The sequence below is a fragment of the Aspergillus aculeatus genome (genome assembly GCF_001890905.1).
Source record: "Aspergillus aculeatus ATCC 16872 unplaced genomic scaffold ASPACscaffold_3, whole genome shotgun sequence".
NCBI lineage: Eukaryota > Fungi > Ascomycota > Eurotiomycetes > Eurotiales > Aspergillaceae > Aspergillus > Aspergillus aculeatus.
This window is the reverse complement of record NW_017962978.1, coordinates 2,030,313-2,057,064: the sequence shown is the minus strand read 5'-3', so window position 1 is coordinate 2,057,064 and position 26,752 is coordinate 2,030,313. Positions and strand designations below refer to the sequence as shown.

Genomic DNA, 26,752 nt, shown 5'->3' with positions numbered 1-26,752 from the left:
TACGCCGCCAACCATGATGAAACGAAAAAAAATCCCAATCAGAAAACCCCGAACATCTTGAACAACACCCTTTTTGACACCGCGGGCCTACGAATCCGCAGGCTTCAACTGACTGTAATGCTGGCGCACCTTTTTCTTATCCTGATGCTTCTTCCAGCTGGGGATCTTCTCTCCCTTCTTGCGCTTGGGGATGAGCAGTTCCGGTTTGCGATCCTGCGCCGCTGCATCGGCTTCCTCCTCCTCCTGGGCGTCCTTGGCCGCCTCGCGGGCCGCGGCGCGCGCCTCCAGTCGGTCCTTCTTGCTCAGGCCGTGTTTCGTGCCCAGCTTGACCTTGCGCTCGATCTGCGTCTTCGACCCCAGCGCCCACAGGTCGCCCCATTGCGACTTGCGCACGTCCCGGTACGCCTGACGGCTGAAGGAGCGGGGGACGGTCCAGCGCTCGATCTGCGCATCCGGGGTGCAGATGTCGAAGGTGACGTGGCCGCGGCGCTTCAGCGGCGGGTAGACGATGCGCGGCAGGGTCAGCGGCTCGAACTGCGCCTCCTGTTCCGCCAGCTTCTGCTGCTCCTCCTCGCTCATGGCCGCCCGCGTCTGCGGGTCCGGGAACAGGTGCTCGTATCCCTTAGCGGCGTGGAACTTGGCCACGCGGTCCTGCTTGAAGCCCTTCTCTTCGCGGAGATCGACCCCGCGCTGCACCGCGAGGTAACTGAATCGCAGGTCCTCGTGGTTGTGCGTCTTGGCGTCGATGATGCGCTGCAGGAAGGGGGGTCGGATGTATCGCTGCTTGAAGTGGCACCAGTCGCCGCGCCCAACGGTGTGGCCGGGCACACGGTACATGGGACACTGGGCGTGGTTGGTGCAAGGCGCAATAATCATGCCGGGTTCCTTGTCGAGGTCAAGGTCATCCTCCGCATCCTCTTCCGAAGCGATGTCTTCGTCTGAGGTCTTGAGGTCGGTGTTGCGGATGACGCGCTTGAGCAGCATGTCACGGGCTCCGGCGATGGCCTCGAACCCCCGCTGGTGGCCCTTCTCAAGCAGAATGAGGATACCACCGTTGGGATTGACCAGCTGCCAAAGGTTCTTGACATGCTCCTTTCGCAGATACTCCTCGTCGATCGGGTGAATGGAGTGGGGGGCGATAACGATGTCGAACTGTTTCCGCTTCGGCGCCCGGTCATCGTCTAGCGTCGCATTTTCGCGAAGGTGAACGTAGTCAGGAAGTCGAGGAAGGAAGGTGGTGTTATGCAGCAATGCAGAAGCGCGAGCACGAAGACTATTAGATCCTACCACGACCGTTGACTTGCCGATTGGGATTTCGGAAAAAGGCCGCTCTGGGTCCATAGCCTCCCACTCCGCACGCATGATCTCCCTCCACGCGATGATACCAGCACCTCCAGCACTGGCATCGAGCACACTCGGGCCTTCTTCCTTGGCCATCAAACCTCGCAGCCAATCTGTCCCCAGTCGCTTGCGTACCTCAACCAGGACGCTCAGCACACTCGCATAGAAGCCAGGGTACATAGCCGCGAGGTAAGCATTAGATTCCATCTCGGACATGTGACGCTGCGAAGCCTCCAGAGGGCTTGGTAATTGAGGGGCTTGAACGGATCTGGGGGGAGTCGTAACGGACAAAGGAAGGTATTGGCCCTTGAAGACACGACGAGCGGTCTCCTGGAGGTGCTTATTGGAGAAATCCGACAGGATCATCGAGATGGGTTTCACCAACGAGTCATTTGGCAAAAAGACCGTGCTGGGATTCGTGCCAGACCTGCCCAGCTCAGTGGTCGGGTGGAATCGGGGGTTATCGTTACCATCAGGCACAGCCTCGTCCTGGAACTGCTCGAGCATGACCTCTCCGCCGAGCTGCTCGGCGATCTCGCGCGTGCGCCGCATGGCGTCTGTTTCCGGCACCTCCGGTCCAGCCTCCATGTCGTAAACCACTGGTATGTCATCCTCCTCCGGTTCGAGCTCGAGCTCGAGTTCTTCCTCAACCATCTCAACCTCTTCCCAACCTCCTTGTCCGTCTTCACGGTATAGTTGATCGGCGGCGGGGTCTTGTCCTTCTTCCAATTCCTCAGCGAGCTCGAGGTCAGGTTGAATGCTGTCAAGGTCGCGGTAGATCGGTTCACCGTAGAGTCTCGTGTATAATTCGGTCTCGCGGGCGTTCAAGTAATCGGGGGGCAGGTATTCCCGAAACTCCTGTCTCGCCATCCGCACCCGTCCCTCCAGTGTCTCCTGGTCTCGGTGACCAATGGTCTGACTGAATGCGTGCTCGTATTCCAAGCCGTCGAGGTTAAGAGCCTGATCGAAATCGTCGAGCAAGTCCAGTTCCTCCATGATATCGGCCATGGCGGCTTCATTTTGGTTGATCTCATCGATCAGGGCGTAGACGGCATCCTTCCGCTCCGCATGTGTAGCATCCGGCAGGGCGGGCGTTGCAGAGGAAGAGTACCTCGACCCAATCGTCCACTGACCAGGTCGGAATTCTGTCGGTGCTCGCGGGAGGTTATTGATATTCGAGGTCGAAGAGAGACATCTCCTTGTGGTCGTAGTCCGGGACCGCCCGTTCACGAAGCTTGCCGCTCCGCGGCGGAGTTGTTGCGTGCTGAACTGCGACGTTCTGTTGACTGCAGCGCGCAGCAGCCCCTGAGGCGTCGCCCGTGTCGCCGGAGATCTGGACAGCATCCTCACCAGTCCGCGACTCTGTCCGCAACGTTGGAAAGTGAAGTACAGAAGGATGTACCTGAGCAGAAATTTGTTGGCTTGCCACCCTGCCTGCAACTTTGTAGCTCGGAAAACTTGTGCCAAGACGATGCAAATTGCTTGCCTCTGATTGGCAAACGGCGAGGGGATCTACCTTACGTAAGCCGTCTAGACCGGAGCACCTGTAAGCACTTGAAGCCCTGTAAGGTGGCAAGATATAGAAGGAAATGGTCAATTCTTTCTTACACAACCTGTAAAACTAGGAGTCACTATCTGTATCTTCGTTACCCATAAGCACCTTCAGAGCCGAGATCCATTTCTGGACCTCGTGCTCCAGGGCAGTCAACTTGGCCATGACCGCCATCAAGCTCGGGTCCTGACTTTCTACGCGGACTTTTTCTTTCACCTTTACTTCGTCTCCCTTCCAGGTGAAGACATCGCCGGCTTCGTCATGAGGCCGATGACGGGTGCCAAAGAGCCGGTCCCTGATGTTGAACCCGGTAAGAGAGATATCAGAGGCAAAGGCTGTGGGCGTATGGGTTGGTGTGCTGGATTCCAGAGTTCGCAGGTGTAGTACGAGCGCGGAATCAGCAATAGTGAGATGGAAAGAAAGACAAGGTGGCAGCGGAGGGTCAAACATCTTCAGCGGTCTACATCAGTCATCAACTCCAGTGAAGTGCAAAACAATCATCACTCACGTTCTCTGCCGCACTAGCCTCCCACCATTTCTGTTTGACCTTGTCGCTCTCACCCTTGAGCATCTGCCGTGCCTCGGTGATGGTCTCACGCAGGAGATGCAACTGACTAAAGATGAACCCAGCGTTGAGTGGGTCGCCCGTCCATGTACTAACATCTACAATGTCCAAGCTCTGGTTGACCAGATTCTTTACGGAGACCAGCTGATCAAGCACAAGCTCTGGAGCCTCAGAGGCATTGGACAGGCATAAGCGGGTGTTGGCTGACCCGCGTACTGAAGCTAGAGAACTTAGACGAAGTTGAATATCCTATCATGTCAGGCACGATCAGTAAATGTTAATTCCCGAGTGTGCATGTAGTTTGCAGCAAGCAAGGTATGATGGTGGTGATCATGATGCAGGGGTGTCGATCGATGGGCAGAAAAAAATAAAGTTATCACATCAACCATCGAAGAAGAACCGAAAATTGGGGAAGATGACATACACCTTTGACGATTTGCGTCCCAACCCGGGTTACGTAGCCTTTCACATTTTCGGACCGAAGGGACGACAGCACTAAGGTTGAGCCCGGCTCTTTGGGAGCCAGCAAAGCAGCACACTCATGCAAACCTTCCCTAAGCGAGACGAGTGAATCTTGCAGGGAGCGTAAAAGCCACTCTAGCTCCTTGGCCTATTATGTAGGTCAATGGGTAAGCAATCAATGAGTTAGACAAGGTTCTGTATGTCGTATAGTGGTAAGTTAAGATAAGCACCGGGTAGGGGCATACCAACGTGGATTCCACTTCCTGTTCCAGGCGTGCTGGGGGAAGGGGTGGGTAAGCCCAAGTGGCCATAGTGTGATCCGTCTGACAGCTAGAATTCCACAAATGTTCTAGGGCCTGGGTTTCCGGAGGATCGGATGTGCTTAGGGTTCTAGGAGTGGCATATGGCGTAGACGCAGTTTTTCGACATGAACTAGGGGGTGGGGGAAGAGTATGAGTAGAGGGTCAGGCAGCAGAATTCAACTCTGGGCCTCGAAAGGGACGATGATGCAGTACGTAGTAGACAGAAGAAAATTTCCGCACTAGCTTGCCAGACGATCCACGTCGAGAGGAGTCGGGTACCCAACTCAATTGGGGGGGTGGTGCAACGTTCACGTTCTGTTCTGTGGGTGTGTAGAGGTGAAGTTGCAGCACTCAAGCTCGACGATCGAGAGAGCATCGAACGTCATGAAGGACCGAAGAGGTGAAGTCTAGACTACCCGATCTGGACTAGTGCAGCACTAGAGTTTAGACTAGCCGAGGCCAGTTAGCGGGGCCTGCTGCAACGATGACGTCGATACCGTCACTCTTCCGTTTCTACTCGAATGAAATGAATTATGGCTGAGAGACTGAAAGGACTTTTCATCAGTGCCTGCGTATGAACCACCCCGATGATGATGCATCCTCATGATTATATCACTACCTCCTGGGTAGACCCTCCCCCGGACACTTCGGATATTATAATACCAGACTCTTCTCTTCAGACCCCGACTGACCCTCTCTCCCTTATACCTCTCCATCTCTTCCTCCCTACGCTTCATCTCCTCCCATCAGCCCTCCAAGCCCATATACCACCCAGGTATACCATCAAGAGCATACATCTGCACATCAGAGCCTAAGAAAGAACTCATCATCCCGGATTCAAGCCTGAAGGCGCAAAAGAAAAGAGAAAATCATACCCAGTATCACGATGGTGCTCAGCAGTAAGCCCACCCACCTTCCCAGCCCTATGATCCACTTCTACACTATAGCGCATGGGCTAACATCCCGCGTCCCTATTCTCCAGGAGTGGCATTGGGCTTTCTCGGCCTCTTCTTCACAGCGGGAGCCCTCCTGCTCATGTTCCTGACTCTCCTGGGCGGCGCGACCAACACCCGACCCTTGAACGAGATCTATTTCCTGCAGGTCGACACGAGCAACATCCCGGGGGCACCCTCGCTATCTCGCTGGACGTTCTGGGAGCTATGCGCGGTCGTCAATGGCAAGAGCCAATGCGGCTCGTCTCACCCGGACTACCCCTTCGACCCCCCCAGCTCTCGTAACTTCGACACCACCACCAACATCCCTGCTGCCTTCGTCGGGTAAGTCACTTGAATTCACCACGCTGGTGTACTCAGAACCTCAACTGATTCTCATCTCCAGAACGAACCACTACTTCCTAACCTCGCGGTTCTCCTTCCCCTTCCTCCTGATCGCCCTCTTCTTCGGCGTCATCTCCCTCCTCACCGGCTTCCTGGCCATGTGCACGCGCATCGGCAGCTACGTGTCCTCGCTGATGGCCTGGATCGCCCTGGTCTTCCAGATCATCTCCACCTGCCTGATCACGTAAGTCGCCAACCAAACCCAAGCCTCAGAACCCTGGGTTTGAACTAAAACTAACGAAAACACAACCCGCAGTGCCGTCTACGTCCAAGGCCGGAACAGGTTCAACGCCAACAACCAAAGAGCCCGGCTGGGTGTCAAGGCCTTCGCCTTCATGTGGACCGCAGTCGCCTGTCTCTTCATCGCCTGCCTGGCCTATTGCATGGGCGGCGCGACGGGCCGCAAGGACCGGGGCCGGGGCTACAGCGGCCGCGAGCACCGCCGGAAGGGGTTTTTCTCGTCCGCTCGCTCCAACAGCTTGAGGAGTAACAAGGAGACTACTGCTGCGGTTTAAACTCCCAGAGAAAAAAAAACTTCAATTTGCACTGGTCTTTGTTGTTGCTGATGTCCGTACGAGACGAGAAAGTAACGGGCACGGCGTTCGTTCGTTCATCGACCAGGTGCAAAAAGAGAGGTTTCTGTTCCTGACGCTCAATCTACATACCTCGCTGGAGAGGCTGGGGTTAACCACCGTGGCTGAGGAAAGCTCCATTTGATAATGCTTACACCCACCCTCCCTCCTGAATGAATAGTCTCACGCCTATTCAGCAGCCTATATGTATTTCTTTGATGTCTTGTTCCCTGATGCTATGTTGTGCTGCACACCCACGCACATTCGACTGTCCTGACTGTATACCATCGTTCATGACCTGGTGGCTGCTTAATTCTAATCTATCCTGTTCGGGATCTGCTTGAGCTTTAGTCGGTTGTTACTTTGTTTGCCGACTTGTACTGTGTACCCTGTATGCCTTGTTCACTTACTGTTGTTACACTATATTTACATTTAGTAATTGTAATATAGCTCGTTTGAACAAAAAGTACCCAAAGACTCAGGAGCATATTTATAGACTACTACAATTTGTAAAGATGGTAATACGCAAGACAACATAAGTATCCGCAAAATCTATCATTCTCTATTCCGCGTCATTGAAGTTCTCTATATATACTTTTCAGAAGCCTTCATGAATATATTTGTCGTCAAAAAGTCATGGCCAAGCAGAACACAGAATTAGGTGCCTCTTTCCGATTGAAAACTGAATGATATCTTGAGACGTGGTTCATAAACTTCTGCGGAAGAGAAACCAGGAAAAAGGAAGTTGGGTAATATCCGGCAGTAGAAACCAAGGAAGTGAGATCCTAGATCGATTCATGCAAAAGATGCAACATAAATATTTTGGTAGCAGATTCATAACTCAGAGACGGGTAATCTAGGCCTTGGGAGCCTCGACAGCACCGCGGACGGCGCTTTGGCCGCCGACCTCCCGAGCGGTGATCTGCAGGCCAAGGTCGGCATCGACGTGGATCATGAGCTCAACCTTGCTGCCGGCCTTAACACCCTTGACGGCCAGCTCGGCAATAGGCTTCTCGGTCTTCCAGACGATCTCACGGATCTCCTCCTCCTCCTCATCGGAGTCGGAGAAGTCGGAGTCATCCTCGTCAGCCTCAGCCTTCTCCTCCTTGGGCTTGGGCTCGGGCTTGGTGACCTTGATCTCGCGGACACCCTCGCAGACGCGGATCAAAACGTCACCTCCTTCCTTGGGAGCAGAGAACTGAGCGGTACGGCGAGCGGGGAGAGCAGTCTCGACGTGGAGGAGGGCCTGGAAGTCAACGGCATCGCCGGAGGTGACCTCAACACCGATGGCGTTCTGGAGGTGGGGAGTGGCAGTGACCATGGGGTGGATCGACTGCTCGATGTCCTCCTTGTCGAACTCCTGGATGAGGGAAGCCTGGATGGCAGCACCGCGGGGAGCAAGCTCAGAGGGGTTAATGGCAGCGGTGAAGGTGGAAGGAGCGAGAATGGTGGTCTTCTCGGAGAAGATGTTGCGGGCCAGCTGGGCAATCTTGGGGGTGTGGGAAGTACCGCCAGCGAAGATGACCTAAGATCGTCAAAATTAGAGGGATTGAGCTGGTCTCAAGAGGGCGGATTTACACAAACCTCATCAATGTCCAGAACGTCCAGACCAGCCTTCTTAACAACCTGCTCGATCAGGGCGGTGAACTGAGCGAAGACCTTGCCGGAGAGGAGCTCATAACGAGTGCGGTTGATGGTGGAACCGTAGTCGATTCCATCGGCAAGACTCTCGATGCTCAGGGTAGCGTTGGTACCCAGACTCAGAGCACGCTTGGTAGCCTCACCCTCAAGCTTGAGCTTGGCCAAGCCACGAGCATTCTCGCGGGGGTCGGTCTTGTGCTTCTTGATGAACTCCTTGGCGAAGTGGTCGATGACGATCTTGTCCAAGGTGGCACCACCCAGCTCGTAGTCGTGGGCAGTGGCCAAGATGGTGTACATACCGCCACGGCAAGCAATGACGGTAGCATCGGAGCGAGTGCCACCAAGGTCGGCGACAACGGTAAGCTTGTCAGTCACGACAGCCTCGGGGCGAGCATCGTAAGCCAGAGCAGCAGCAACGGGCTCGTGGATGAGCTGGAGAACCTCAAGGCCAGCAGCGTTGGCGGAGGCGATCAAGGCCTCACGCTGGGCATCGTTGAAGTCGGTGGGAACGGTGATGACGGCAGCGTTGACCTCCTTACCGAGATAATCGGAGGCGGACTGCTTGAGACGGCGCAGGTGACGGGTAGCAATCTCGGAGACGGTAACAGTGCTGGGGGTCTCGCTGGTGGTATCGCGGATGGAGAAAGCGACGGTGTCATCGTGCTGCTGGGGGTGGGCGGAGTTGTGGCAGGGAGTAGCGTCTATCGACTTGAAGCTAAAAACCTTGTCAACATATCGATCTCCCTGGAATCGGAAGTGGGAGCAATTACTCCTTGCCAAGGTAGTCTCTGAAGTATGCAACAGTGTTCTGGGAGTTGCGGATAAGCTGGTTCTTGGCCTGAGCACCGTGGTACTCCTCGCCTTCGATGTAGGAAAGAACGGTAGGGATTTGACGGTCTATATGCTGGTAAGTTCACAGTCTTTGGGAGCAATGCGCCACCCAGAGTGGTGAGCGAGACTGGGTAAAGTTCAGACTGACCTCCCTCCTCGTTGGCAATGACCTCAGCCTTGCCCTCCTGAGAATGAGAATGATATTAGCATCACTCTCGATTGAGTTGCACGCGTGTGCATTGTTCGATTTGTTGAATAGATGAGATATCAGATAGTTCAAAGACAGGTACGTACAGGGTTGAGGCGGGCGATAGAGCTGGAAGAGTTGCCAAAGGAGATACCAATGGCGAATCTCTCGGCAGCGCCGTTAGTTTCGGAGCTCATCTTGTATATGTGTGTGAGAAATGGGGAAGGGAAACAAGAGAAAGGGAAATTAGCAGCGATCCCAAAGGAAAACGGAAATGGGAGAAAGAGAGAACGGAGGGAGAAGAGGGAACAATTATTGAGGCTGTTCCCGCCGCGCTTTCCTTTCGCCCCGAGGAAAAAAATTTTGGCTCGTTTGCAATTGGCGGGCAGATGTGGCTAGTGCTTATCGATAATAGATGTGGCGGTGCGACCGCCACTTTCACTCTCAGAGAGGATCAACATAAGCCCAAGGTTAGTATTGTGTTACCTTTCCAGATTCGAGGTCAATACAACAGGCTAGAACACTGTCAAGCTTCATAGCTCGAGATTCTAACACCCGAAGTTAATTCATCTTCATCGGTTAGTTGCATAGCACCCTTGCCCAGACTGAGGGGGACATACACCGTATCACGTGAAGATAAACACTGCAGACGATAAGCTTACCGGGCGATTTGCGCTTCCTTTTTCCTTTGCATGCGATCAGCCAAACTTCTTTCATCAGAATACTCCTCCATCTCCACCCCGCAGCTACATTGACCTGCGAGGCAAACATATACGCATCATGTCGTCACCACTAGTCCTCCTGCCCGGCGATGAGATCCCATCCGAGTACCTCCCCTCCACCAGCTCCGCACCGTTGAGGTTGGGCGCCGGCCTCCGTTTGCTCTCGCAACCGCACCAACCGACCACGGGCAACAACTCAACCTCCTCCCCCAGCCATGTCCTTACCGCCACGCAGGCCGGGATTCTCTCCACAGACAACAAGCGCAACGCCGTATCGATCCTCTCCTCGCCGCGCCGCCGGTACGTGCCCACGGCCAACGATTTGGTGATTGCGCAGATCCACCACTCCAGCCCCGACTACTTCCACTGCATGATCACGCCGCAGGCGCCCCATGCGGTTCTGGGGCAGCTCTCGTTCGAGGGCGCCACGAAGAAGACCCGGCCCATGCTGAAGCAGGGCGATCTGGTGTACGCGCGGGTGCTGTCCGTTGGGCTCGGGGCGGGGGCGGAGGTCGAGCTGGCCTGCGTGAACCCGGCGACGGGCAGAGCGGAACCCGGCGGTCTAGGGCCCCTGAACGGCGGGATGGTGTTTGATATCTCCACGGGGATGGCGGCTCGGTTGATGCGGGCGAGCTCGTCGACGGGCGAGCAGCAGGAGGGGGTGGCCGGGTTGGTGGTGCTGGATGAACTGGGCAAGAAGCTCGAGAAGGCCGGCGGGTTCGAGATCGCCATTGGCAGGAATGGCAAGGTGTGGGTGGACTGCTCCAACTCCGGGGATGTTGCTGTCAAGGCGACAGTAGCAATTGGCCGATGCTTGACCACGATCGATGAGCATGACTTAAATCCCGCAGACCAGAAGAAGTTGGTGTCGAGGGTGTTGCGCGAGCTGAAGATTGAAGTGTAAATTAAAGATCTCCGGGTCATATGTGCGTGTGTTACGATAGATTTGATGACATCCTATTTTCCTATTACTCTTTAATTATCATTTTCTACCGCCTGTGGTACGCTACAGTAAACAATGTTATCCAATGGTGGGGGTGGTTCCCACTGCGGTGCAAGAATGGATTGAAGGCACGGGTTGACCGCCAGAGCAGAAGTAAAGCGCGAAAAAAATGGTGGTGAAGAAGCGGACCGCGTAAAAAGTTGGCGCCCGCCCACCTCGCTCGCTGCTGGAGAAGAGAGGGAAAAAATAAAAAAAAAGCTTCACCCCCGGGAATTTTCCCTTCCATTCTTGGGAGACAATTATTGACACCTCTCTTACTCTAACTTTGCCTGTTCCGCTTGCCCTCCTTCAACCCTGTTGTTAATTGTCTGTTCTCATTCACCGCCCTTCGAGATCCCTTTCGAAGCTTTTGTTAAAGCTTTCGTCACAAATTACCAACTGGTTAGTCTTTTCCTTCCCCCTGCCCTTCCCTTCGCTTCCCCTCCAGTCAGTGTCTCTCCCTTCTATCTATAAAAACAAACGATGGGTCTCTCATCCTCCCAGCCTGCGCCTGAGACTACAAACGGGCTCAACGAGGGTATGTACCTGCTCTTGAATGGACTGGATCGATTCAACATGTGCATAACACCTCACGCGCTCCGTCACTGTGACTCAGTAGCTCAATACAAAAGAAAGAAAAAAAGCAGCTTAAATCCCCCCAAACCGAACCCTGACTGACATGATTTCCCCCCAATGAACAATAGACATCATTGAGATCTCCTCGAGTTCTCCTCCATCCCCCCCTGTCCGTGCTCAATCAAGCCAAGCGACTTCTGCAATCGGACGCCGATGAGATGATGGCGTCTGCCAAGCGCAAGAGAAACAGCACGGCCTTGGATGCCACCACCCCCAATGCCGGAGGGAGAGCCGGCTTCGTACCTCAGACCCCTCAAACACCTCTCACAAACTCAGCTACCCACCCTGCGAAGCGCAAGAAGGTTGGGGGCAGTGAGTCCTCAAAAAAAAAGAAGAAGCGGCCGCAACAACAACAACAAGAACGCGAGGAATCGCAAGAGCTTCCGTACATCAGCAGCCCGGTTTCCACCAAGCGGACCTCCACGACAATCGCGACCAATGGCCACCACCACAATTACCATGATGCGCCTCCGGTGCCAGAGACCCCCGAACCCGAAATCCCGATCGATCCAGCCCTGCGAAGCGAGCCCGTCGCCATTCAGAAACCCCAGGACCAGGACCACGAGATGCAAGATGCCGACCAGACCGAAACCTCGACCCCGGGGACCGGGACTCAAGGAGATGTGACCGGCGCATCATCATCGGCGCCCAGCGCTCCCTCGGTCCCACCGAAGAAGGGTCGCCGCCCTCAAGAGAAGGAGAACGAGAGCAACAGCAACAAGACCACCGGCGGGAAGACGGGCTTCTTTTCGCCCGACGAGATCCAGAAGCTGGAGGCCTTCAAGCTGAACTTCTGCACCATGAACGGCGTGGAGGCGGACACGTTCGACCTGATGGTGCAGCACTCCGTCCGGGATCGGCAGGAACAGTGGCCGGTGCACACCGACATCATCACGAAGCCGGAGTTCTGGCAGAAGATCTACGAGACCATCCCGGACCGGGACAAGAGATCCGTCTACCGATTCATGCGCCGCCATTTCCAGTGCTCCTCCCAGAAGCCTCACCACTGGACCCACGAGCAGGACGAGGAGCTCATCTCGCTGCACAGACTACACGGCGCCAAGTGGGCGTACATTGCGAAGATGATTGGCCGCAGCGACGACGATGTCGTCCAGCGGTGGAAGAACCGGCTGCAGCATCGCCGCACGATGAACCGCGGCCCCTGGTCGGAGCAGGAGGTGCAAGCCATGATGGACGCTCTGCAAGACGTCTGGCATACCATGAAAGCTACTGGGGTCGATGTTGGCCAGGATGTTTACGAGTTGGACGAGGTCTACATCGCTTGGGGCGTGGTCAGCAACAAGATGAACAACTGCCGTTCTCGCCAGCAGTGCGCCGACAAGTGGCGGAAGCTCAGGGCCAAGGTCTTGAACCAGCGCAGTAAGGAAAACCCCGATGCGTTTCATGACTCGGCGGTTGCGAAAAAGTCAGGTGGGAGCCGTCGGAGCAAGTCACGGGCCGTGAGTACCCCTCAGCAAAAGCCTAATACGAAGTTCAAGAGCCAGGAGATCGTGGAGTCGGAGGATGAAGGCGTGAGCCAAGAAGCGCCAAAAGCGGCGGAGAAGAAGGGCGCGCAAGAACCGGAGGTGGAGGAGTCGGAGGTGGAGGAAGAGGAGGTGGAGGAAGAGGAGGAAGAGGAAAACGAGGAACAAGAGGAAGAAGAAGAGGACGAAGAAGAAGAAGAAGAAGAAGAGGAGGAGGAGGAGGAGCAAGAGGAAGAGGAAGACGACTCAGCCGAGCCAGAAGTTCCCATCAAGTATGAACGGCACTCAACGGAACTGGATGATGCATACGTGTCAGCACCATCGAAACAGCCCACTGGGGCCATCCGTCATATCACGAACACCGACTCGCGGGAGGATTCCGTTGCCAATGAAATTGACGATGATTTAGTCGATTGGGCCATCAAGCCGGAGCGCAGACAAAAATCCTCTCCGGAGTCAGAGGGGGAGGAGGAAGAGGAGGAGGAAGAGGAGGACGAGTCGCCTAGCCCTAACTCCAAACGGGATGTCAAGCCCAGCCTTCGCGACGAAGAGGTCGAGAGCGAAAGCGAAAGCGACAGCGACAGCGACGAGAGCGAAGAGGAGAACTATTCCACTCCACCCAGTGGGCAGAAATCCGCCAACCTCAAAGCCACCTCCACTAGCACCGTCACCAAGTCATCCCAACAAAAGGGTCAAGGAAGCACCATCAAGCCCCGAAGCCCCGTAGTGGTGGTCACCAAATCCAGAAAGTCACCGTCCCCAACTGCCTCCGCCTCTTCATCCCAAGAAGAAGACGATGATGATGATGAAGAGGAGGAAGAGGAATCCGGACGCAGCGACAGCGAAACAAGCAGCACCGGCGGCGACTGGCCCGCCAAACCCCCCTCCCGAACCACTGGCACTACCACAGCCGCAGCCACCACCACCACCACCAGCCCTAACGCCCGCAAACCCTCCACCAACACCAACACCTCACCCATCACCACCGCCAAGCGCACCACCACCACGCAACCCCCCACGAAACCCACCATCACGCGCCCCACGCCCTCCAAACCCACTGCCCGCGAACTCGAACCCGAAACCGAATCCGAACCTGCCTCCGACGACGAAGACGCCTCCTCCGCCTCCTCCTCCGAAGAAGAAGAAGGAGACTCCCCCGCCCCCAAGCAACAACTCCAAAGGCCCTCCATCCCCACGCGCCCCTCTTTCGGCTCCAGCTCCCAACCCACCCGGCCCCCGGGCCAACGCCTCAGCCTCAAGGAACTCCGCGACGCCAGCCTCAGCAAGGCGAACAGCAAACTCAAGGCCCCCAAGCCCAGCACGCTGACCGACATAATGTCCGACGCGAAGTCGCGAGCCAAAGCCGATTCATCCGACGAGGACGATGAATCCTCAGATTCGGATTCGGAGTCGGATTCCGAGTAAAAAGTTCGGTTCGGCTGGATTTGGGTAGATGGGCGGGGTGTGGGGTGTGTGGTTCCGAGTCAGGCGTGCTGGGGTTATTGTATTTTTGTCTGCGAGTTACAGAATGTATTTCGGGGAATGATGGGAGGGGAGGAAGTGCAGTGCCCCGGGAGGGGGAGGGGGAGAAAGGGGATGATGAACATGACGTCCGTTGAGTTGAATTAATTTGTTCGTTGCCATAGGTTATGAATATGAGATGGATGGAGTATGGCACATGTTACTCGGTGTGTTTTTGTAGGATTACTTTTATGTGGTTGGGGGATGGTAGATTGTGCTGGGTAAATGGTGATCTAGCTTGTTCGCTAGCTAGTTGGGGACATGTACATTTGCATGCCCGCATGTCTTGTATGCCTTTTCTCAGTTTCAAGGGGTCGACCTTATTTAGAACAAACCACATGCCTATGGTAACCCCGAGAATGGTAGCCCAAACTAAGGAAGGATCAGGATAATGGAGATACATGGAGTAAATCGTCTTATAGAAAAGGAAGAAAAGATACCGATGGCAATGCTATACGCTTATACAATACAACACCTGCCCCACACCTAAAGCTCATCTTTATCCCATCCAGCACCAGCCTCCGCCTCCGCCTCCACTTCTTCTACACGGACATCCTGCACCTCCACCCGGACTCTCTTCTCCAAGGCGGCGATCTCCTCATCGTACACGGTCCACTCCGGGACCTGCCGGCGGGCCCGCTCGAGCTTGGGCTCCTTGGTCAACGGGTTGTTGCAGAGGTCGATGGTGCGGGCCTGGGCCAGGGACTCGTCGGAGCACCAGGTCTCGCACCACAGCCACTCCTGCGGCAGGCTCTTGATCGGGATGTGGTGCTGCATGTGGTTGGGCAGGTCCTGGTCGAGGTTACTGAGACTGCCGGGGTCGGCGGAGAGCATCTGGTACTGGCCGCGGAGGCGGTCGCCGGCGGCCAGGGCGCGGAAGCGGCTGAGGTCGACGACGTAGAGGGCCGAGATGTGGTAGGGCTGGCCCCGGAGGAAGTTCTTCCAGTACCCTTGCTTCCAGAAGCGGAAGCCCTCCATCTCGTGGCGCGAGTCGCACATGGGCGTGAAGCCGTAGGGGGCGCCCTCCAGGTCCAGCGAGACAAGGTCGTACATGTCGGTGCGCACGACCTGGTCCGCGTCCACGAAGATCACCTTGTCCAGACTTAGCGGGAAGAGGACGTCCAGAAACAAAATCTTGTAGCCCCAGATCTCGCGCTGCTTCTCCGTCTGCGCGCGCAGCCAGTGCGGCCACTTGTAGGTCACCATCTCGTAGGAGAAACCGTACTCGGCCGCCAGGTGCGGCAGGAAGGACTTGAAGGACGGGGAGAGGAATTGCTCGATGAACCAAAACTTGACCGTGTGCTCCGTGTTGCGCATGACCGACACCATCATAATGTTGAGCATGCGCTCGTAGAGGTGGCCGCTCGCGACGGAGAAGATGTTGATGTCCGCTTGTTTGCCGCCCGCCACGTCCTTGGGGGAGCCGTTGATCCCCACGCTGGAGAGAACGCCGGAAGCGAAGTTGAGGCCCTTGGAGACATAGTCCATCGCGCTTCCGGGTTTGAAGCCCGTCTCTAGCACGTCTTCCATCTCCTGACCCTTCTTGCGGGACAGGCGGGGGAAGAGTGTCTTGCCCTGGAAGGAGAGAAGGGCAACCTCGTTGCTAGTGTCGTCGTTGGGATGGAGGCTGTACCCCTCGTTCCCGAGGCTGTCAAGTTGGAAGATCCGCTCGCTGCGGCCGGGTTTCAGGTTGATGGTCCAAAGGCCCGGCTGAGCCTTGAATTGGAAGTAACCCAGATTGGCCATGATGATGGTGTCGGAGATTTGAGGGCTTTCCTCTGTCCCCAGAATGAGCTGCACTCCCCTTGGAGCCGTCTTCATGGTAAGATCCCGTGAGTGGCCTTCAATGAGGATGTGCTCCAGACCGTATATTGCATCCACGTTTGTACCCTCTTTGACCGAGCTCAGCTTGATGTTGTCAAGGTCGTACACAGATTCCTTCGGAGCCACAAGCCACGAAGATGGAACGTCCATGCCCAATGTTAGAAGTGCTTCAACAGGAACACCGGAGAAAGAGGCGGTAGGACGAGCGACAGATCCGTCCTGGCTGAACGAGGGCTCCGAGTCCAGCACGTAGCGATAGAACCGCTTAGTGGGCAGCTCCTGCAGTTCATCCCGGGGATTCAGAACGAGCCGCATTCTGACGTTGGCCAAGTCCGAGAGCACCTTCAGAATGGGCAACCACTTCTGAGCGACTTCAGATGTCGGGTCGATAGAGGCTACAATGGTAATCACAGGATCCTCCGAGTTGGAGACCGTGATTGTGGAGCGAGCGTTGTCCCACCGCTCAAAAAGGTTGACGCGGATGTCGGGTGTCGATTCGTAAATACCCTCCGGCACGTCGGAGACGGTAGAAAGGGCTGCCAGAGAAGTCAGTTTAGCAAGGGGAAGCGGGCCACTGAGCTTCGCGCCGAAACCTAATGCTTCGGCAGCCTTGGCAACAGGCGCGATACGCTTCTGCCTCTCATAAGCCAGTAGCTGGTCCACATCGTCTGAAGTCAGCGCCACGTCGACTGGCACTTCGATGACTCTTCCATTGATGATGATTGCATTTGCACCCGAGGAAAGCCCAAGACCTTTGACCAGAGGCTGGTGGGCACACCAGAAGCTTTCAGCCTCCTGCTTGTCTTCACGAGACCATACGTCGGTTCCTGTGAGCTCTTCCAGAAGCTTTGCGGCATCAACATCATCTTTCTTTTTCCACTTCTTCAGATAACGATGGATAGTATAGGATCCAGTCCAGATAGACGAGTTTGCACCAACGTTGTGCAGGAGCAGTACTTCAGCCTCATCGTGATTCTTGAGGCTCCCAAGCGCTGCGCTCAGTAAGTTAAAGCCGGATTCATCGCTGAAGTCGCCCGCTACGATCACATGACTGCTAGCAAGGATATTGTCCTGGGTTGATGGAATGCGAGGGAGAGATCCGAGAAGCTCGCCATACGTCTCTGCGACTTGCGCCATGTCCACAATTCGAACGTCCTTTGGATCTTCAGGGACAATGACAGGGTTACGTCTGTCGAAGGCATCGGAGAGGAAAAGGCCGGGTAACCATGTGTCTTCGGCAAGTTCCCCATCGGCGATCGACTGTTGAATTGCCTGGATATCCCGGCTGACCCTGGAGCTCAATTCCTGAGCCCAATTCTCATTACGAAGAATCGGGACGCCGTTCACAAACGAGTGTGACGCTTCTCCTGTGACACCCAGACGTTTCAAATATTCACTAGTCCGGCTCACTATAGTGTCCACGGCATCGTTCTTGAGCACTTCATCCAGAGACAAGGATTGCTTATCGGGGCGAGCAGTTCGGTCTGCGGTCGCAGCCTGAAAGGCTGTCTTGTCCGGGGAGCTTAACTTGTTCTTGGACACTGACTACATGAAACATCAATGGCTGGAAAGGAGAAATGTCTCGGGTACTGGTACTAACCGTTTCCAAATAGCTCATCAAGCTAGCCAGACCAAAGGTATCTTGCAGGTAATGAGCAACCTTGAGCTGCGCAATTGAGCCCGGGGAGGAAGTTGTCGGAACCAAGCCAAACCTCACGGGAATCTTGTTCTTCACAAAGACCTGGATGGATTTAACAATGAGGGTGGCATCATCGAGCTTGGCCAAATCAACCGGAATAACCACATTGTTAGCTTCACGACGGACAGACGGCAACTGGCCAGGGAATACACGTTGCATGTACTGACAATAATTAGCATCGTGTTCTCATCACTGGGAAAGGATTACCCACTCCACCGAGGTCGCTTGGCCACGATTCGTAGCGTGCATCCTTTTCAAGGTCGTTCAGCCACATGATCACACCGCCACCCTCGATCTCGTCCCGGTAGTTGTACCGCTGAGGGCCATCCTGAGCCATTGCCGCCGCCAGGAACTTGTGGGACAGCAGATCCACGGACTCACTGGCGGAGAGTCCAAGGTTGCGGAACTTCTCGATCAGCTTCCTCTCACGACGCAGGTGGTCTAAGAGAGTGAAAGCATCGACCTGTCGAGCATCGATCTGAACACCATTGATCCACAGGGCATTGAATCCCGGAGGGAGCATCCGGAGCCGACTTGACTGGATGTCCTGCAAGAGTTCTTTGGTGACATTGTGGGCGGCAATCTTGGCCGAGTACTTGGGGAAGTCCTGCGACAGCTCGACCAGTGCATCCAGCGGGCTCTGGCTGTCCAGGACGTAGCCAACAGTGCCCGGACCGAGCCGTGATACTTCCGACGAGGACAGTGGTCTCAGGTCATCCAGATCATCTCCCTCCCCATTGACTGACTTCTTCGAGTTTGGAGCATCGGAGCTCCTTTCCTCAGCAGCCCTGTCGTCAATGACGATGTAATCCGTCCGTTTCAATGCAAGCTCGACACCATATCCCGACACGAACAGCGGACGCGAACTCCAGTGCTGCGGAGGCCTGTAACGTACTCGATACGAGAACTGGCCATCTCTGGCAAGAGCGGTCAGGGACTGGTGGAAGTCCTTGAACATCGGAGACGCTAGGTCCGCATAGAGGATCGCCGGTGGGAGGGAAGCGTCTCCGAGAACGCGATCGAAGGGGAGCTCTGGAGGGTCACTAGAGATCAAAGCAATTAGCTGCGAAGCCCTCACCATTCAATTCAGCGACATGAGGCAAACCTTGGACCCATCACACCCTGTTGGGCACGTTCCAGAGTAGAGGAGCAATACTGCTTTCCCTCCGCATGGACCCAGACCGGACAGACTGCGTCTTGGGCGGCCGCCAACGAATGCTGGACCGAGGCATTATAGTACTGATAGTGTGCGGCGATACGAGGACTGGCAGATCGGATGGACAACGACAACTTGAAAGAGGAGAGTGCTTCGGGGGTCCTCAGGTGTCCGTCGGTGTGAATCACCTCCAGGAACCGATCATACAGCTCCTTGTCTGACACGGCATCATCGAAAGCTCCCTCGGCGATTCGGTCTAGTATCGGGAAATATGATGTCGAGTTCTCCTCAGCAGCCGTTTCACTAGGTTAGTAAGTGAGCAGAGTGGTCGAGCAAGTTGGCTTTTAATGATCAAATTGGACGGGTTCCTCTCACAGTAGCTCTATAAGATAAGGTGCGGAATCGAAAGAAGCTTGCAGAGCGACATTCACGGAGGGCGTCGTCGCATGCACCAAGCAAGATAATGCGGAGGCAACGATGACGGAACTGACTCGCCAGGAGGCGACGAACGTTGACCCCGACACCATCTCTGCGGCAGAGAATAGGTGTCTTGAAAAGTGTAAACAAGTGTGAGCTAGCGAGCTACTCCCGGTTTAACTAGCTAGCAAGCGGGCATCACGGGTGGGGATGTAAGCCCGATCTCGAAGAGCAGTTGCGACGAAAGTCTTCAAATGAAGGAACCAGCCTTCGGACAGTCAGTCAAAGCTTATAAGAATCACGATTCAAAATTGAGATAGGCAGAAGTTAACAAAGGCATGAACGGCGCACTGCTTACATCTGGTCAAAGGATTCTGGCCACTTCGCGGGAGGAAGACAGCTGCTACGGCGGGCGCAGCGGCCAAACGCGCAGGACTTCCGTGTCTTCTATCCTCGGCTTTCATTGGTGGCCTGGCTGTTGTATGGACTCAGGGCTGCCATAGATGATCATGGATGTTAAGGACAAGGGAGTGCAAGTGTACAGTCCAGTCAAGCATAGTCTTGATAATGCAGTCCCTTGGCTCCAGAGTATGACCACAGACAAGCACTAGCCTCTTCAATTCATTTTATCAGAGCTGTCAGGCAATGCAGCATCGCGAGGCCCACTTTGTATGGGAAGCACCTCCCCCTGGGAAAGACATAGGGGACGCTCGACGTTTGTGGGCACCTAAGGTAATGAAGTGAGGCCGATGGAAGTATGAAGGATGTACTGCGGGGATTGCGTAAGCCAAGTTCAGTCGCCAAACCCAGGCCTAACATTGAAGGATTGCTGCCAGAGGGCACAGTCCTAATACCTACTCTACGTCCGCAGACACCGTCTCATAACACAGAACAGGGGTTGTAATTCTTGTGATCTCATTCCTTCATTAAATACATGGTCATTATCATTTGCTCCAGTCAACTCGATGACTTGAACTTCTTTTTTCTGCATTCTTTGCTTTTTCCTGCAGAAATCTCTGCGCTTTCCCAATACCAATGAGAGACAGACTTCTCTCGAGATCGTTTCCGGAACGCCAGAAGTCAATCTATGCTAGCTCGAATCACATGAGATACTCAAAACACGAAGAAAAAACCTTAAGTAAACCTTATGCACCTGAAACCTTTGACCGTCTTGAAAACGCCAACATGACTAACCTGACAGACTCCAAACATGTACCAGTATTGAAAGCATCCAGGCTTTTGTCTTTCCTGCTTTTGTGGGGGGAAAAAAGGCATGTGGTAAAACGCTAAAATGAAAGAGAAAATAAGTGTGTGAACAAGTAGTAGTACTGCAACAAGAGCCTTAACGCGAGTCCGTGCTCGACTGCTTAGAATGGGCTTTCTTGCGGTTGGAGGCTTCCCACAGGAGCCGCCGGCGTTTCATTTCATCAATCTCAAAGAGTGACTCTTCTTCCGACCGACTGGGCACGTTTTCGGACCGCACCGCTAGAGCACTCGTGGATCTCATCTTCTTGAGACTCTTGACCTTGCCGGATTCGCCCAACTTGCGAAGCTCGCGAGTCAGCCGCTCCAACGCAGAGCCCGATTTGTGCCTGGTCGTGGGAGGTGGAGGCAGAGGTTTCTCGAGGATATCCTCGACTTCCTTGCTGCTCTCGCCCCCGGCGGCGAGAATCTTCTCCGCGGAGCCGAAACTGATTCCGGAGTCAACCTTGCGGCCTTTGTGACCGCGGGTCTGAGATTCAGTACTCTCTTCAAAACTGGCGAGCCCAGTGACCGTGCTACAGTCATCGTAGATGTCCAAGGCCGCACGAAGGTAGCGATCGAGAACATCCCGGACTACAGGCCAACCATTATCATCGCCAGGCAGTGCGCCCTGAACGATAATCTCGTTGAGCACTTCCGGGCCATTGCGCCCCACAGCCGCAATGTACCTGAAGAAACCGTCGCGCTGGGACCTCAGATGGTCAGGCGTCAGGTACGAGGTCGGAGGTACAGTTGCGTCGGTAACCGGGGGGAACAATGTGTTGAGCATTGCGATGCAATTGGCCTTGTTAAAAGGTTCCATCAACATCTCGTTGATCAGAGTCTAAAACGACCTTGTTAGCAAGATAACCGCGGCGTGAAAAGACGAGGCGCATACCCAGCGACGCAAGCCAACATAGACTTGGGTGTACAGAGCCTCGATGCGGCGACCCCGAGAGTTGAGGGACTCGAGCCAGGTGATCGCACCAGGATACTTCTTAGCGATCTCGGACGACTCCTTCACATCCTCCGGGTCGACACCCAGTCGCTGCAAAGCGGCAGCAACCTCCTTCCGACGGCGGATTTCGAAATCTTTGAGGTAGTCCAAGGCGGTCAATGCCTGAGGAAAATCGACCTCTACCAATTGAGGGGTGAAGCAGCGACGCACGAAGGAGGTGACGAAGCTGGGAGGCAGGTTGCATGGCTGCGAGGGCAGACGGGAGATCTGGTGGCTTAATAGAGCCCGGAAATCAGCAGCGAGATCCATCGAGTCTTGAGAAGAAGACGAATTGGTCGGGCGATGGAAGGCTGTTTCAGGCTGGCGGGTAGTTGAGGATGGCTGTTGTCTCGTGGGGTTGCAATTCAACGTATACATGGAACGCAACGGGATCTCGTAGGTACCAGGGTACCGAAGACAATGGTCGAAAATCCATGTCAAAGCGGAGCCATCGGGGGCATCAAGCGGTTCTTCGGTGCGTGCCATTGTTGGGGAAGATGAGACAAGGTGGACGAGAATCGAATATGGAAAAGAAATTGAATGTTTCCTATTGCCGAGGAACTACGAGATGCCGGATATAAGAATAGTCGTCAAACCAAAAGGCTGGGACCAGTCGGGAAGAAGAAGATGGTCAGGGGGGTGTTGTGTGCGACGTGATGGTTCGTGCAGGTGATCAAAAAGGGCAAGAGTTGCTCGCAATGACGGCTGGCATCAAATGCGTGTAACGTGTCTTTCCATAGCACGGATATGCGCTTGGAGATCGAGCGATCAGTGATGCAAAGTCTCCTTGGCCAGGGAGACAGGAGCAGATATCCCTTCGGTTTCTGATGTGTGAGGGGGTAACCGTTCCTATGGGAATCCACCGGGCTGATCAGGTTGTTGCGCGGGGAGCTGAGGAAACCCGTTTAGCTTTCTTTGTGAAGTTCTTGGCTATTGGGTAATTTGGAAGTCGAAGGCCAGACCGAGGATGAGCGAAGATCCAGAATCGGGCAACGGGGAAGAGTTTGATAGAGATGGCAGTTGGTTGCACAAGCGGGTATCGAGTTCCCGGATAAGGTTGCTTTCAAGCAAACAAAATAGACAAAATTGTGTGGTGGAAGCTCCAATGTAGCTAGGAGCGATATTCAACGTCTAAGTAGGTAGGTACTTTTGGAGTTTAAACTTTGGATGGATCACAAGAGAAGTTAAGGAATTGACAGATAGCTTGTTGTATTCAACAGAAAAGGAAATCAGTAGAGAGTGAGTGTGAGCAACGAACGGAGGCGAATAAGGGGAGGAATAGGAGGATAGGGAGGCGAGGGCGTGGAGTGTGATGTGTTAAGGATTGAGCTGAAGAGATCGATAGGGAAAGGAAGGTATGATGTCTGTCTAGATGTCTGGAACAAAGGAGGACAGCCGACTGAGAAGGGGTCGGAGACTTAAAGAACGAGGAGGTGGATGAGAGCAGAGAGAGTGAACTAGTGTATGAAGTGGAGAAGACGTTGTCTGGGCAGAGCGAGCGAGACTGTGAGAAGGAAAAAGAGGAGGAGGTTGAAAGCCGTTCTACCGGTACGCGTAGCTCCAGCCTGGGCCGGTGGTGGATCCAGTGGGCAAAAAAGGGTCGGGCCAGTCACGGGCTATCATCCCATTCCCGGGCAAGTGCAATTCCCTCGGGCTCCTCCTCTCCTCTTCCTCCAGGATCGATCAATCAATCAATCCCGGTTCCATGGATGTCTCTCCTGCTCTAATCTATTCTTGTTTGGTATATCTGGTTTTATTCTTTTTATTATGATAATATTATTCCACAGCAAAGTACAGATGAGAACGGAGGAGTACTTAGTGCATAGGACTTCCACTCTCCGGTCCTTACTCCGAACCACCCGCGTGCCTGGACTGCTTGTCTATCTCTTTGTCTGACTTGGACTGACCTGTGTGTCTCTTGTTAACTCTTGTTAACACCCTCTGTCTACCGAGTGCACATCCCAATCAAATCCTTACCCGAGGATCAATCAACCCACGGTGCGAATGCGACAAGAAAAAAAAAAAAAAACAAGCAAGAACAAAAATAGGCAAAAGATAAACCACTCTCCCTTCCCGTCCGCAGGTCCTTTTTCCTCGGATGCACACTGGCCACAAGCTGCATAAGGTATGTGCAGTAGTGTGCAGTGAGAGCAGCAGCATGAGCAAGCAGCAAGTAAGCCAGGCTTCCGCGTAAGTGCGTCCGGGCTCCTTCACAGCGGAACTGGACCGATCGGAAAAGACGACGATAGAGAACTAAACCAAATCAAAACAAACCCCTCTCTCCTCTTTTTCTTTTTCTCCCTCGACCGAGACTCTCAGGTCTCAACTCATCCCGCCCCTCACTCGGAGAACCGATGGTGATTGATGAGACTACGGTAGACTAAAACCCGCCCTAAAAAAAGGACTAGAGGGGCCGATTTTGTTCGGCCCAAAACAGGCGGACGGTCTGGAAATTAAGCCCAGGCGTTCCTGCGTGCCCGGTCGGTGGCTGTGGGGAGTAGGAAGGAGAACGCACGCAGGGAAGGGGAAATTTTTCTTGTCTCGCCGTACTGATTTATTTGCCGCACAAAAAGTAGACACACAAGTTCTCATTGGACGCGGGACTTTTCTGGTCACGCTCTGCATTGTGATTTTTCCCTTCGAAGGGGCAACTTTTCTCCGTTGGAGGCAGGCAACAATTCGCATCTGGAGAAATCCCGATTACCTTCTCTGCCAGTCACTCAGCCTCCAGATCATCCCACGGACAGAGTACTCAGGATAAAGGAATCCGGTAGGCTAGGCTGTCCTCTAGCGTGGGCGTGCCTGTCAATCCAGGTGTCAGGCTCCTTCAATTGAGGGTCCCGACGGTGACTATCTGGGACTACCGGTGGGTCTCTCAGTCAGGACACGCAATCTATTCACGATGGGAGAGACAGTGACTCCCCACACAGCAAGACACACACACACACACACAGACACAGCATAGGGCGATGACAATCTCAATCGTCGTCAGTATAGACACGGATCATAGAGTTTCAAAATAGCATCGCGAGTTGCGTCATGCACTGATGAGGCTCATGGATATTGCGTAGGTCGAGTGGCACAGATCAGAAACCCTAAAAGCAAAGGGAGCTGTCGGCAAGACTTGGTGTGTTGTGTTTTCAGTTCTGATCTCTCCCTCTATCTCTGCGTGTGTCTCTCCCCCCTCCACTCAGTCATCCTCCACCGTGAGGACGGCGCGACCCGATTTGCCTGCTATTGTTTCTGACCTGAAACATACTCGGTCCCGACCGTATGAGTCCGAAGCGATGGGAGATGTGTAATGAGGTGGATGCTTACTCTACTCCATTCCGGAGAGTTGAACCATCGCTCCGTGCACGAGACTACAGCTCGTCTCACTTGCTCCGTAGGTCAATTGGGCGACAAAAGTACTGACTTGCCTTCCAAGACTCCAGTTGGAGGGCTATGCCATCCAGACAGGTGGAGCGACAAACCCACAAAACACCACGAGATGCATAGATCTAGACAAGATAACCCCCCTCCCCCTCTCAACCTCCTGCAGCCCATCTTCAGCTACAACCATGACTCAAAAATCATCCAAACCTCCCTTCTGCGATCGGGGAGTTTCCCCCTCCCCCCTCGCCGGCCCCCCTTCAATCCTTGCATTGACCCGATCGAGATGGTTCCCATCTGCATCAACTAAGCAGTAGGTACATTAGTAGATTATTTTAGTCCCACGAGGGGACGTCCGCAGCAATATGATCCCCGATTGGAAGTCGAGACGAGGAAAAAAAAAAAAAAAGCAACGTCGCGAAACTCAGTCTGTCAGTGACAGTTAGACAGACAGTCTTCACGCAGCGTGACTCACTTTCACATAGTAGCTACTGCATCGAACAATGACATATTGATAGTCCGTTCTGCCTTCCCAATTCCCCTAGATCCCGAGCCGAGCAGAATTATGGGTCGCTATGGTGAGGATGATCATCGTCATCACCAACGGGAAGCCTTCCTGAGTTTCTCGCCGTTCAACCCTGAAACAGCGATGGATAATGTCAACCTGGGATAAAGTCTACTTGTCGCAAGTAAACTCACAACCACTCAATAACACCCCAAATACTGTAGAAATTTTAGGAGTATTTGCTTGCCCAACGACCGACGTACAAGCAAACAGTACGACTCAACCCCGATCCGTGAGTTTCGCTCATGATCGACACGGGGGGGAATCAACCCGACGGATGGATGATCCTCAGTAGCAGTAGCCCAAAAAAGCCATTGCACTCGGCGCTCGGCACTCTCTTGCAGTGGTGTCATGTACAGTATTCCTCAAAAACACCGCTTCAGCTTGTACTCATACATACTTGGAGGGCTGAAATCATAGATCGCACTAATAACGAATCGTGTAATCCACCTCTTTCACACCGCATGCCCGTCATCTGCACGAATACAGTACAGTACCTCTGGAGTAGTGCATGAAACTCTCCCCTTCGGAAGAACTCTACCCCCCATACTCCGCGTAGATCGCTCGGTTAATTCTTCGCAGGCGCAGCTACTAACTTTAGTCTGACGATATTTATCTAAAGGGTTCAAAAAGGAAGAAGAAGAAAATATTCTTCAGCGAGTGAAAGAACAAAAGCAGCAATTGCCATTGTATTGCGTTGCTTTTTTCTTGACCTTGGAGCTGCAGGTCTTCAGAGTCTTTTCACACCGGACCTGTCGGTGAGACTCTCTCCCCGTGGTTCAGCAGATGCAACTGACAAACTTACATGAACAATCTCGTGGGTGCATTTACCCAGATTGACAGCTAGATGCAGGAACTGGGGGCACAACTTGCCAGGTGCATTTGACTAGCTACTGCAATTGGGGTAGGTACTAATATGGGTTGGTGAAGTAGGTACGGTAGCTGGTCATTGCTTTCCATTGCCATGTATATTACTGGATGCTATTGTTCAGGGCCCAGCGATCCTATGGGATCCCTTGCAGCGCGGTAGCAGATTGTACAAGGGGGACCGAAGAAAAAGATGTGGTTAACCGCGCTTGAAGCGGCCCCCCCCCTGGTCCCTGCTCAGCTGTACCTGTACCTGCACCTGCACCTGCACCTGCACCTGCAACCTGTGAAGAACGTGATAGAAGTTCATCGTACTGCACCTAACTAAGCAAAAAGTTGTACTGCAGCCGGTTCGCATCTGAGGTTTCGGTTTGGGCACTGGCACACTGCCCCATACCCACTCCGAACAACCACAACTAACCAAACAACAACAAACTAGGTACTTTGTAGTATACAGTATACTTGTTCCTAAACACCT

The 26,752-nt window shown here is 54.1% G+C and overlaps 7 protein-coding genes across 7 annotated transcripts; 3 read left to right on the top strand and 4 right to left on the bottom strand.

The window, feature by feature from the left end:
- Nucleotides 1–87: 87 nt before the first annotated feature.
- Nucleotides 88–4,231, bottom strand: ASPACDRAFT_50574 (tRNA methyltransferase RSM22; the record flags this gene model as incomplete). Its single annotated transcript, XM_020202364.1, has 5 exons — nucleotides 88–2,469; nucleotides 3,092–3,343; nucleotides 3,402–3,707; nucleotides 3,883–4,068; nucleotides 4,166–4,231. The coding sequence occupies 5 exons, from the start codon at nucleotides 4,229–4,231 to the stop codon at nucleotides 88–90; spliced, it is 3,192 nt and encodes a 1,063-aa protein (XP_020059545.1).
- A 528-nt stretch (nucleotides 4,232–4,759) lies between these two features.
- ASPACDRAFT_114066 (SUR7/PalI family protein) lies at nucleotides 4,760–6,532 on the top strand. Its single transcript, XM_020195769.1, has 3 exons — nucleotides 4,760–5,499; nucleotides 5,561–5,743; nucleotides 5,816–6,532. The coding sequence occupies exons 1-3, from the start codon at nucleotides 5,258–5,260 to the stop codon at nucleotides 6,072–6,074; spliced, it is 684 nt and encodes a 227-aa protein (XP_020059544.1). The 5' UTR covers nucleotides 4,760–5,257; the 3' UTR covers nucleotides 6,075–6,532.
- Nucleotides 6,533–6,676: 144 nt separating this feature from the next.
- Nucleotides 6,677–9,041, bottom strand: ASPACDRAFT_76278 (ribosome-associated complex protein SSZ1). The gene is made up of 5 exons (XM_020204676.1): nucleotides 8,898–9,041; nucleotides 8,752–8,788; nucleotides 8,543–8,669; nucleotides 7,716–8,487; nucleotides 6,677–7,656 (listed from the first exon to the last, which is right to left on the bottom strand). Exons 1-5 carry the CDS (start codon nucleotides 8,985–8,987, stop codon nucleotides 6,988–6,990), a joined length of 1,695 nt encoding a protein of 564 aa, XP_020059543.1. The 5' UTR covers nucleotides 8,988–9,041; the 3' UTR covers nucleotides 6,677–6,987.
- Nucleotides 9,042–9,435: 394 nt separating this feature from the next.
- On the top strand, nucleotides 9,436–10,548 carry ASPACDRAFT_114062 (exosome non-catalytic core subunit RRP40). Its single transcript, XM_020195768.1, has one exon. It carries the CDS (start codon nucleotides 9,571–9,573, stop codon nucleotides 10,414–10,416), a length of 846 nt encoding a protein of 281 aa, XP_020059542.1. The 5' UTR covers nucleotides 9,436–9,570; the 3' UTR covers nucleotides 10,417–10,548.
- Nucleotides 10,549–11,291: 743 nt separating this feature from the next.
- ASPACDRAFT_58145 (MYB DNA-binding domain protein) lies at nucleotides 11,292–14,039 on the top strand (the record flags this gene model as incomplete). Its single annotated transcript, XM_020203315.1, has 1 exon — nucleotides 11,292–14,039. One exon carries the CDS (start codon nucleotides 11,292–11,294, stop codon nucleotides 14,037–14,039), a length of 2,748 nt encoding a protein of 915 aa, XP_020059541.1.
- Nucleotides 14,040–14,621: 582 nt separating this feature from the next.
- ASPACDRAFT_23432 (putative UDP-glucose:glycoprotein glucosyltransferase) lies at nucleotides 14,622–19,341 on the bottom strand (the record flags this gene model as incomplete). The annotated part of the gene is made up of 5 exons (XM_020199201.1): nucleotides 14,622–17,504; nucleotides 17,560–17,820; nucleotides 17,870–18,701; nucleotides 18,764–19,117; nucleotides 19,190–19,341. The coding sequence occupies 5 exons, from the start codon at nucleotides 19,339–19,341 to the stop codon at nucleotides 14,622–14,624; spliced, it is 4,482 nt and encodes a 1,493-aa protein (XP_020059540.1).
- Nucleotides 19,342–20,573: 1,232 nt separating this feature from the next.
- ASPACDRAFT_23378 (uncharacterized protein) lies at nucleotides 20,574–21,956 on the bottom strand (the record flags this gene model as incomplete). The annotated part of the gene is made up of 2 exons (XM_020199194.1): nucleotides 20,574–21,317; nucleotides 21,372–21,956. The coding sequence occupies 2 exons, from the start codon at nucleotides 21,954–21,956 to the stop codon at nucleotides 20,574–20,576; spliced, it is 1,329 nt and encodes a 442-aa protein (XP_020059539.1).
- Nucleotides 21,957–26,752: the final 4,796 nt, after the last annotated feature.